Consider the following 11905-nt stretch of genomic DNA (forward strand, 5'->3'; position numbering starts at 1 on the left):
GTGAAGTTTATACAGACCGTATGTTGGTCCGTAGATTTGGAGAGGGACAGATTTGAGTATTAATAAGGGGTCCAAGTTATTTCATTTCATTTCCCCTTCACACCCTTTCTCTTTAGAACTCTCTAGAACATTTCTCCACACTTCTCCCACAAGAATTGAAGGGACATTAGTGATCAACTTCATCAAACCAAGTGAATCAAGTGTAAGAAACCCATTAAAGTTCATCCAAGACAAAAAATCCAAGTGGAGGTGGAACTAGGATTTTGCTCAAGTGAAGTGTTTCCACCCAAGGTTCATTCCTACACCATATAAGGTAAGTTTTATGGTATTTCCATGTTGTTTAAGGTATTGAGAAGTTGAAACACTTGGATTGTAGAAGAATATAGAAAATGGGTCATGAATGTGGGAATAGTGTCATTTTTTAGTAATAGCTTGGATTGAGTCATGATTCTTGATATGTTGTGATTATGGTTATGTTATAAATGATGTTAAGAACATGGGATAAACATTGTGTATGAAATAATGTAGTCGTGTGCTATGACCATGGATATGGATGATTGGAAGTGAATTGAGAAGTAAGGATAATGTAGGTGAATAAAGACTATTGTAATGATGCTGTGAATGTTATTATTGATGTTTGGGAGTTGATATATGATATGGAGGAAGTCGTATAAATAAAGGAGAGGCTGTCCAATTTTCTCTAGCTTTAGTTATGTATGTTAAGCTATCGATTTTCTAATGATAGTATAACTCTAATGAAGGTAGAAACGTGAGCATTGAAGGAGAACTTGCAAGTGATAGAATAGTTGAACGGAAAGGTATGTAAGGCTAACCCTTCTTTCATAAGGCATGGTTCCTTGGCCAAATATCTAATCTTCTATGAGCCTATGATGTCCTCCAAATGATTCTATCTTTAAAAGCTACTAAGCTCCTGAATCTCGATATGTTACGATTGTACTAAAATTCCTCCTATAACGGGTAATCCTCTAGGGATAGATGTAATGAACGACGATAGTAATGATGCTAAAGATGCTTATGAGCTTTTATGTATATGTGTCTATGTGTGGCTATTATGAAACCCCGAGCTTATATGGCCGGGTAGAATATATATATACACTTCGCACGCACCACTGCAGTTAGGTACGGATAACCCTGAGCCTTAGTAGGGCCAGGTATATATACTCACCGAGCCTTGCTATGGCCGGGTATGTGAAACACTGAACCTTCATGGTTAGGTATGCTATGTACATGATATGGATGTGTATACGATATGAATATGAATATAAACACGAATATGCTATGAATCTGAAAACGGATACGAAATGTAAATGAGAATGGATACGGATGTATGTACACAATCACGCATTAGAAATGGAAAGTCCCTATGAAAATCAATTAAGTGTTTATGACGATGATACTACTATCTCCCATCCTATGCTATTTCTTATGTTGTCTATTATGTTTTCATAATGATGTTGATCATGCTTTACATACTTAATACATTCTTCATACTGACGTCCTTTTAGTTGTGGACGCTGCGTCATGCCCGCAGGTGGCCAAAGAGACAGGCTTGATCCATAGCTTTATTACTCAGGGACTACATAGAGGAGCTCCATTTCATTCGGAGCTACAGATTTTGGTAGTTATTCTTTTGTGTACATATTTATAGGCATGGCGGGGTCTGTCCCGCCTATATGATATGACATACTCTCCTTAGAGGCTCGTAGACATGTGTATATGGTTAGATGTATTTGGCCTTGTCAGCTTATATTTTGGATATCATTTTGTTAGCCTCGTCGGCTTATGTACATTGTTGTGGGCATAGTTGTTGATGATGATATAAACGTATTGTTGCCCAATGGAAATAGTATGAATGAGGGATAAAAGTATGATTTAGCTATGTGGCTCACCTAGATGTAAATGTGAAAGTATGATAAGAGGTGTCTGGGTGGGCTAGCACTGGGTGCCCGTCGCGGCCCTCTGGTTGGGTCGTGACAATTTTAGTCTCAAACTTACTCCTAAGGCTTCTCATATGAGCTAAGGTACAAGTAGAGGTCACACTCACAGTCATAACTAAACTCTAGATAGGATCATCCAAATAGTTCAAGTAAATCCAACAAAGGTTAAAACAGGTGCAAAATATAAATATAAATCTCAAGTGTAAGTTTAGGTCTTAAATGGCATGGAGGAAATAAGACCATGTGAACAGAAACATCAAGCAAATAGGAAAGGGAAAAGGGACAAGGGCACAAGCCACTCATGATTACTACTTCATTTTACCTTTTCTTAACTCATCAAATATTCTAAGTTAAACAAAATTCGCAGAAGGTTTTCAGCAAAATTATTGCACATTGAACTTTGTAAATGAATCATAAGATCATCAAGCAAGCAAGGAGGGAAAAGTAAAGATAAGAACCAAGCAAATACAATATTCAACTCTTCAAAAATGTTTATAGTTTCTTTCTTTAAATTCTCATGATTAATATAAAATCAGTCAAAGAAACAAGTTCACAGTATCCACACCCCTATTGTCAATGATAGATGAGCCTTAAACTTTAAATGTCTAACAAGAACAACTTAGGGGTTGCAAGTAAACCAACTCTACTCCCAAAATTTTAAAGGCAGTTTCACACAAAACACAAGTCTAACATCTTCTATATTTTATCTATTCAAATCAGTTTTAAGCATCAGAGTCAAGCAATAACACATAACAATCAAACAAGAATGGTATTGGAGCCTCAAGTTAGAGTAGTTCAACAAACAAAGTGGACAGAATCCTCCTAGGGTTCCTTTTAAATCTTGAGTTCTTTTAAGGCTAAGTGTCATGCCAAATGGTTCTAATTAACAAAATCAAGTCTCAAAGCTAAGTTTCACACCTTAAAAGAGATTCTCCTAGGTAAAGGGTCAAGTAATTTTAATCGAATGGACCAAATGAATCATATAGTTCACATAAGAGGTTTGAAATTCTGCTTTTACAGTTTTGATAGCCTATTAGTTAACTAAAGTTGTCATCAATGATATACAGAGGAAAAATTCATAGATTTTGAGTAAAACAACTAATATTATATTGACGAATCACGGTCTCTCTTCTCTCTACATGCAAACCCTAAAAGAGAGTAAACCCTAATTTATTCACGATGGCCACCGGCGGCCAGCCACCTTTGGTGGCTGGTTCTCTACCGTCAACTACTCACTACCCACCTTTACCTTCCAACCCTTCCGCTAGTGGAGTAATTGATGAATCTGCAGTGAAAACCCTAAGATATGTTGAAGTTTTAAACCCTAATCATGCAGATATGCGTCAATATGTGATGTTGAACCAATTCAAATGAAGCCCGTGAAGATTATTGATGGAATACATGTGATTAAATGGACAGAGGAAGAGGTTCTACGCATGAATAAAATTGAAAAGCTCTCATATGCAGTGATAGGAAAATTTTCTTATAATCTGCCTGATTTGGATGACTTGAGAATCCAAATTCCTAAATAATGTGGTATCAAAGGAGATTGTCGTATTGGTTTTTTTCAGGCATAGACACGTCCTTATGAGATTGGAGAACCTAGAAGACTTTCTTACAATGACTTCAAAGGCTGCACACTATGTTATGTGTAAGGATGGCTACTCTTACCAAATGCGTAGGTTAATTTATGATCCCATGTTCAAAATTGATGAGGAGACGACTAAGGCTGTAGCTTGGATCTCTTTTCCATACTTGTTACCTACTTATTATGTAAAGGAGACTCTTTTCTCTTTAGCTTCAGCGGTAGGTCAACCAATGCAGTTTGACATGACAACTATTAATAAAACTAGACCTAGTTGTGCTAGGGTTAAAGTTTTAGTTAATCTTGTTGCTAAGTTACCAGAGTTTGTAAGGACGGAAATGAAGGATGAGAATTTTGAGCAAGTTAGACTAGTGGATGTTAAGATACAATATGATGTACTGCCAAAGTATTGTAAGAAATGCAACCTTCAGGGTCATGATGAGATTGGTTGTAGGTTATTGCATCCAGAACTGAGTTTTGAGGCTGCCGAGACTGCTAAAAATGAGGTTATAAATGATGCTGGTAAGAAGAAGGAGGAGGGGGTGAAGAAGGTTGTTCCACAGGTGGTGAAACAACCTTCTACAGGTTGGGACTATAGGAATTTCCCTACTAAAACTCTTGCTAGTGGATTGGTAGTGGGGAATCCTGGAACTTTTAATGTGGTTGCAGATAAAAGAAATATAGATATGGGTAATAAATCTGTCAATAATGAGGTTCATGTGGAAAACAAATTTGGTTCATGTGGAAAACAAATTTGTTGCACTTGAGATTGAAGAAGTGGTTGATAATGGTAAGGATGAGCCTTTAATATCTGATGATGCAAGTCCTAGTGCAGCAAAAGTAGTTGATAGTGCTGAAAGGGCAATCAGGGAGAATAAGAATTCTAAAGGTGTGATTGATAATATGATTACGGAAGCAAACTCTACTGCTTTGCAGGCAAATTTGGTATCTGTGGGAACTTCCGAGGAGATGTCAAAAGTGATATGTAATGAAGATTCTTCTGCAGGCAAGTTGAAAATAGTAGATCCTACTACTACTTTTCCTGAACTTAATACTGAGGACCATATGGTGGACACCGTAGTGGATATTGTGGTAAATCTAGAGGAGGATATTATGGCTACTCCAGAGACTCCAGCAGTTGTGAGTCATGGAGTGGGTCATGTGGAAGTTGATGATCCTGGGGATAATGAGGAATAAAGGGCTGAGGTGGATTATAAGGTAAAGGAGGCCTCTTTATCTCCTTCCAAATGCGGTGATAATGTAGAAGTTGATGATCCTGGTGGAGGACTGGAAGGGGATTTGGTGAACTCACAGTCATTACCTTTGATTGTGAAGGGGATGGCTAAAGCAATGGATATTGTAGCCAGTTCTATGACAGTTCAACCTTTGCAAATATTGAGTGAGGACTCTCCTATAAAGAAGATACATGAGATTATTTCTCACCAAGTAGGAGGGTCATAAATCGTTAACTCTGATGGACAGGAGAAAGAGATCAGTAATATTGAAGATAATGAGGAATCTCTGGAGGCTAATTTAGCTCATATAAGTAGACAAGCTGGTTTATCTCCAAACTCATCATTGAAGAGTGGCAAAAAGGGAAAGAAGGGAAGCCATATGAAAGGTCAACATCTAACCAGGGATGTGCCAAAAAAAGCTGCAGCTATGAAAGTCTCTTTTAAATGATAGTAAAAGCTTTGATATGGAACATCATATCAGTAAGGACTCAACAGGCTTTTCATAGGCTACAAATGTTACATAGACATCACAATTTTGTATTGATAGCTTTGATGGAACCTTTCCAACAAGCTAGACATATACAGAATTATCAGAGAAGATTGGGAATGCATAGTGCAGGTGCAAACTACAATGGGAAGATTGGGTTCTTTGTTAATGATAATGTGGATGTACAAATTGTATCAGATACAGAACAATAGATTTCTTTGAAGTTATTTTTGCAGGAGCACAACAGACATATGATTTCTACACTAGTATATGCTAAATGTGATGCCTTTGAGAGGTTACAATTATGGGATAGTATTTATCATTTGTCTGCTAACATAGACATACCTTGGATGGTTGGAGGAGATTTTAATGTGGTTCTGAATAAGGAAGAGAAAATTGGTGGTACTCCTATTGTCCCTCAAGATTATGAACACTTTGCCTTCTGCATAAATTCTTGTGAGCTGGAGGAAACTACTTTCAAAGGTAGTCCATTTACATGGTGGAATGGGAGGGCTGGAAATGACTGCATATTTGAGAGGTTGGATAGAATGGTAGTCAACTCACATATGCAAGATTGGTTTGGAAGCATTGAGGTGGAACACTTGTCTAGGATTGGCTCTAACCATGCTCCTTTAGCTATCACCTTGGGTACTAATATTCCAAACTTCATCAAGCCTTTCAGATTTCTGAAGTTTGGACTGATCATGAAGATTTTTAGGATATTGTTAAAGACAATTGGCCTGGGGACAGTAAGGGTGATCCTTTTTTGAATTTCAAGAAGAAGATTAAACAAGTTAAAGGGGCATTATCAGCTTGGAGTAAGGTGGCTTTTGGTGACATCTTCAAACAACTCATTATAAGGGAGGAGATTGTGAGGGCGAAAGAACAGTTGTTTGAAGAAGATCCTTCTGGGGAGAATAGATGTATTCTGCAGCTAGCACAAGCAGAAATGAAGAAATATCTACATTTTGAGAAAGAATTTTGGAAACAAAAATCTTGTTATACCTGGTTTGCTGAGGGTGATAGATACACAAAGTTCTTCCATAGTATTTTCAATGGTAGAAGAAAAAGGCTACAAGTGAAGAGAATCCAAGTTGCTAATGGTGTTTGGCTTGAGAATGAGGAAGGAATTGTTCAAGGTGCAGTGCAGTTTTTTCAGGATCATTTTACTCAAGAAGTTTGTAGTTCAGACTTTTCTATGATAAATTTTGTGCCCAGATTAGTTATTGATGAATACAATGAAATGTTGTGTGCCCCTTCCACAGAAGATGAAGTTAAAAAGGTAGCTTGTGATAAAAGGTGAGAGTTCTTATGGTCCAGATGGATTATCAGGCTGTTTCTATCAGGCCTGCTGGAATATAGTTGGGATAGATGTCTATAAAGTAGTGAAGGCATTCTATGAAGGTCATACTCTTCCTAAGTCTGTCACTCACACAAATCTGGTGCTCCTTCCTAAGAAGGGGGTGGTTCAGCAGTTCACTGATTTGAGGCTTATAAGTTTGAGTAACTTTGTCAATAAAGTTATTTCTAGAATTATGCATGATAGGCTAGACAAGATCTTACATGAGATGATTTCTCCTAACCAGTTTGGGTTTGTGAAGAATAGAAGTATCATTGAGAATGTTCTACTCACTCAAGAAATTATGACTGATATCAGGAAAAGAGGCAAGCCTGCTAATGTGATCATCAAGCTAGACATGGCTAAAGCCTATGATAGAGTGTCATGGCAGTTTTTAACCAAAGTTTTGGAAAGGATGGGATTCGATGGAGCATTTGTGGATAAGATATGGAGGTTGCTAGCTAACAACTGGTACTCAGTTATGTTAAATGGCCGGTCCCATGGTTTCTTTCACTCAACTAGGGGAGTGAAACAAGGTGATCCTTTATCACCTCCTTTGTTTGTTCTAGTTGTAGAGGTGCTATCAAGAGCTCTTAACTCTTTATTTGATTGTGAACAATACAAGGGGTATGGTATGCCTAAATTGAGTGCCAACTTAAACCATCTTGCATATGCAGATGACACCATTATCTTTACCTCAGCAGATAAGGTGTCATTGGAGATGATCATGAAAGTATTGAGGAAGTATGAAGGTGTTTCAGTACATAAAATCCATAGAAACAAGAGTTGTTTCTATTTACATCAGAATGTTTCAGCTACTTTATGTCATGAGGTGGAGCAGACTACAGGGCTCACTAGAGGAGTCTTCCCATTTATGTACTTAGGCTGTCCAATATTCAATACTAGAAAGAAGAAGGTGTACTTTAATGAATTGATCAAGAAGGTTAAAAACATGCTGCAGAATTGGAAGGGCAGGCTCCTTTCTTTTGGTGGTAAGGCAGTCTTAATCACTAGTGTACTTCAAAGTATGCCTCTATATCTGTTATCATCCATGGCACCTACTAAATACAATTTGAATGAGCTACACAAAATCTTTGCAAGATTTTTCTGGAGCAATAAAGAAGAAGGAAAAAGTAGACATTGGTCAGCTTGGTTAAAAGTGTGTGTCAAAATATGAAAGAGGCCTGGTGTTTAGATCCTTACTTGATATCTCTAGTGCTCTTTTTGCTAAGTTATGGTGGAGGTTTAGAACCACCTGCACATTGTGGGCTACCTATATGTGGAATAAGTATTGTAAGAGGCTGATTCCAACTCTAGTGCAGTGGAGAGGTGGCTCACAATTATGGAAAAAGATGTTAGAAGCTAGAGATGTGATTGAAAAGGATATATAGTGGGAGACAAGAAATGGTTCAGCTAACTTCTGGTATGATAATTGGACAAAGCTAGGTCCAATAGCTGATTTGATGCCTACAAACTTTCCCATTGATGAAACCATTCAGGATGTGAAAGACATGATGATAAATGGACAGTGGAATCTCCCTAGGCTTCAACAAACTGTGCCAGAGGATTTAGTAGAACGCATCACACATAGCTTAAATAGAGATACAATTGATCAATCTATAGACAAGGCTTGGTGGATGCTTAATGCAAATGGTAAATTCACAGTTTCAAGTGCTTGGGAAAAGATCAGGCAAAAAAAGTAGGTAAGCTGGTTTTATCATCAGATATGGACCAAAGGGTTGCAGTTCAAGATTGCATTTCTTTTGTGGAGAGTATGGAAACAGAAGCTGCCAGTGGATGCTGTTCTTGCAAGAATGGGGATATCCATAGTTTCTATTTGTAGGTGTTACGCACAACCACAACAAGAAACCTTAGAACATATATTCCTAACAGGAGACTATGCAACAACAGTATGGAATTTTTTTACAAATGCAGCTGGTATTCAAGGACCTTTTGTGCAGGTGAAACAGGCAGTGAAAACATTGTGGGATGCTAAATGCTCAGCTAAGTTGAAACCTCTGTATCAGGAAGCACCAGCTATCATACTATGTTAGCTTTGGAAGAGAAGGAATACAGTAGTGCATGGGGGGACAATGTCCAAGGCTAAGGTACTATATGATATCAACATGAATCTTTGCAGCTGGCAAAACTCAAATATCCCTGGATGAAAGATATTCCAAGCTTTTGGCCTCAACTGGTTAAGTACTTAGAAAGTTAGAAGCCACAGATCAGCTATATACTTGTGCACTGGTCTAGTCCCCCACAGGGTTGGTACAAGTGTAATAGTGATAGAACATCTAAAGAAAATCGTGGCCCCAGCTCAGCAGCCTTTTGTGTTAGAGACAGTCTGGGAGATTTTATATAAGCCAGTACAAGGAAAGTGGGGGATACAAGCTGTCTAGTTGCAGAAGCTAAGGCAATGTATGATGGTTTGGTTTATTGTGTAACAAACCAGCTATTGCCTCTTTATTTTGAGTCTGATTCTTTGAGCTTAGTGAAGATGGTGGAAGGTGAATGGGATGTGCCATGGTCTATAAGTTTGGAGGTTTACAACATTATTGAGTGGAGAAGGAAAGGAGTAATCCAGATTGGGCATGTAATGAGGGAAGGAAACCAGCTCGCAGACTTTCTAGCTAACCATATCTTTAGTTTTGCAGGTACAATATGCTTTGAAAACTTCATGGAGTTACCAGCAGTTGCAAAAAGGCTGGTAAACATTGACAAAATGCAGATGCCATCTTTCAAATTCAAGCCAGTTTTTGCCAGAGAGCCTAACTGAGGTGCTAAACACAGCACCAACATAGTTGAGCTTCATATGCAGGTCTATAACTACTAAACCAAAAGGGATGAATATGTTCAACTATTCTATAGCAGCAAATTTGAGTTGTAAAGATTCTATCAGCATGAAGTTTTCACTACAGCAGAATGAGCAGCTGAGTATAATCAAGTCACAACATGCACAAGTTCAAGTTTGAAGGATTCTTCTGTTGGTTATGATTTCATAGCACCTGGTGAGAGCTCTGAGGTTGCTTGAGTGAAATCAAACCAAAAATTTGGACAGTTTGCAGTTAGACTAGATTTAATGCTTTGGTTGTTTATTTCACTTCATAGGCACTTTTGGCCTTATTTTATTTTATTTCTCTGTACAGACTCTTTTTATCAATAAATTCACAACTTGTATCATGCTAGTTGTTTTGATTAAAAAAAACAGCTAATACTAGGTTCAATTTAAACCTTTAATCACTTAGCAAGGAACCACAAGAAAGCAGTTTTGACACAGAACCAATCTTTACCTAACCTTAAACTTTTCAGATTTGGAAAATAAGCAAAATGCAAACTATAGAACAATATCAATCATGGTCCATTAGCCTTAATCAAACAGGTTCTTTCTTTTAAATTTTAGTCTTAAAAACACCAGTTATGACATATAAGGTTCAGTTTCTTCCAAAATAGTGAAATTTACTCAAAACAGTGCACAAGTGGTAGGATGGACACCCAAAGATTTATTTTAAACCAAATTGACCATGAATGGTCTATCTCAATAAGGCTAATAAGGAGCATAGTCTAGCTTAGGTATGTTATAAGTTAGGATTCTCATATCATAAGTCACACAACAAAAGTAGCTTCAAATAGGTAACACAATAGTTCAAGAAAATCTAAAGTGAATTCATAGAGGGTACATGGTACTCATCCTAGGATCATCAAAGGCAAATAGTGATCAACACAGTCAAGGCAATACACAAAAAACCAAAATGGACAATACACATATTGAAGCTTATTCAACAGGGAGGGGAGGTAAACTGAACTAACAAGGGAAAAACATGATTTCTAAATCATTTCTTAACTCAATTCCTAAGCTTCTTAATATTCAATCTTATAGAACTAAATGTTTTGAAATTGTGATCAATCTAATTAGACTTAAAAGAATACACATTATGGAACAAGTAAGTTTAACACATTTAAGACACACAAAGAAGGAATAAACAACTTCTACAAATTCAGGAATTACATTCAACTTTAACACTAGTTTGAACCTCTTATACTTACTTCTTGAAAGACATAATTCAACTTCCAACTTCTTATAACAAAAAGGGCCTCAAAACAGGACAAGTATTTAAACAAGGGTATTTCTGGCCTACTTTATCTAAAACTTTCAAAGTTTTCAAACAAGAGTAAATATGAAGCTACACAGACTTATAAGACTATGGTTTAACAAAGACAAGTTCAAAGCTTTAAGCTTAGCATCACTTAGCTAAGTCTAAATCTCAACAATTCCATAATCCACACACAAGACTAACTTACAACCTTTTCTAATTTATTTATTCAAATTAAAAGCTAACAAGACATCCAAACTTCTTTTTAAACCATAGTTCATACTTAGACAGTTTTAAACTTCAAATCCTCAAACTACATCTCAAGAACAACTCCTACTTTTAAAATCATTTTTTTCTGGCAAAACACAAGGCTAATAGATTACAAATCAAATTATAAGACCTTCAGATTCACTAGACTATCAAGTTGAGCAGTTCAAAAGTCAAGAATGACTTGTAAGTCCTATTTATCACACTCAAACGCATATAAGACACTCAAGTTTTCATAAATTGAAATTAGGTTTCAAACAAGACTACATGATCTTTTTTTGAAAAAAAAAAAAAAACTTACTCTCTTAAATAGTTTTAATATTCTTAGAATGTAGGCAAATAGTTCTAGAATGAATCAGCTATTGAAACAAGTAACATTCACTTAATAATGAAGGAAGGAAGCCTTTATTCAATACTTGAGACTAAAACAGGCGACAAAAGGGACTTTTTTGGACTTAAAGGTGTTTTTCACTCAATTATACTTACCTTTCAAACTATTCAAACAGTTTTCCAATTAAAGTATAGTCTTAAAAACATCAAACAAAGTCAAGAAGGTATAAGGTTATAAACTAGGGAAAAGTTCCAACTAAATAATGTCCCTTGACAAGGACTTATCAAAAGTCGCTAACTTAGATTTGAACATCAACTTTACTTAGTGTCAAGAATCATAACTTAAACTATATTTTCTTCATTTTTATTAACTTAAGCAACTCAAAATTACTTAACATTGTCTAACTTTAAGCTTCCTAACTCATTTTTTCAATTTTAAATCACAACAAAGGACACAGAATGCTCACATAATCATTAAAACAGATTCAAATTAATATGTAACCATTTTTCCAGCTAACAAGTATCACAAACAATAGATAATTATACTTTGAAATGAAAACAAGGACTGAAATAAGATTTTACCTTTTGTCGGGGCAACCTAAAGATCAAA

At 36.5% G+C, this 11905-nt stretch overlaps 1 protein-coding gene across 1 annotated transcript; it reads left to right on the forward strand.

Moving 5' to 3' along the window:
• The first annotated feature begins 4881 nt into the window (after positions 1-4881).
• On the forward strand, positions 4882-9383 carry LOC132644029 (uncharacterized). The gene is made up of 9 exons (XM_060360570.1): positions 4882-4920; positions 5026-5211; positions 5502-5816; positions 5984-6547; positions 6612-7747; positions 7837-7897; positions 8047-8294; positions 8448-8624; positions 8975-9383. The coding sequence occupies exons 1-9, from the start codon at positions 4882-4884 to the stop codon at positions 9381-9383; spliced, it is 3135 nt and encodes a 1044-aa protein (XP_060216553.1).
• The last annotated feature ends 2522 nt before the right edge of the window (positions 9384-11905 follow it).

The sequence above is a fragment of the Lycium barbarum genome, chromosome 6 (genome assembly GCF_019175385.1).
Source record: "Lycium barbarum isolate Lr01 chromosome 6, ASM1917538v2, whole genome shotgun sequence".
In the NCBI taxonomy this organism is placed as follows: Eukaryota; Viridiplantae; Streptophyta; class Magnoliopsida; order Solanales; family Solanaceae; genus Lycium; species Lycium barbarum.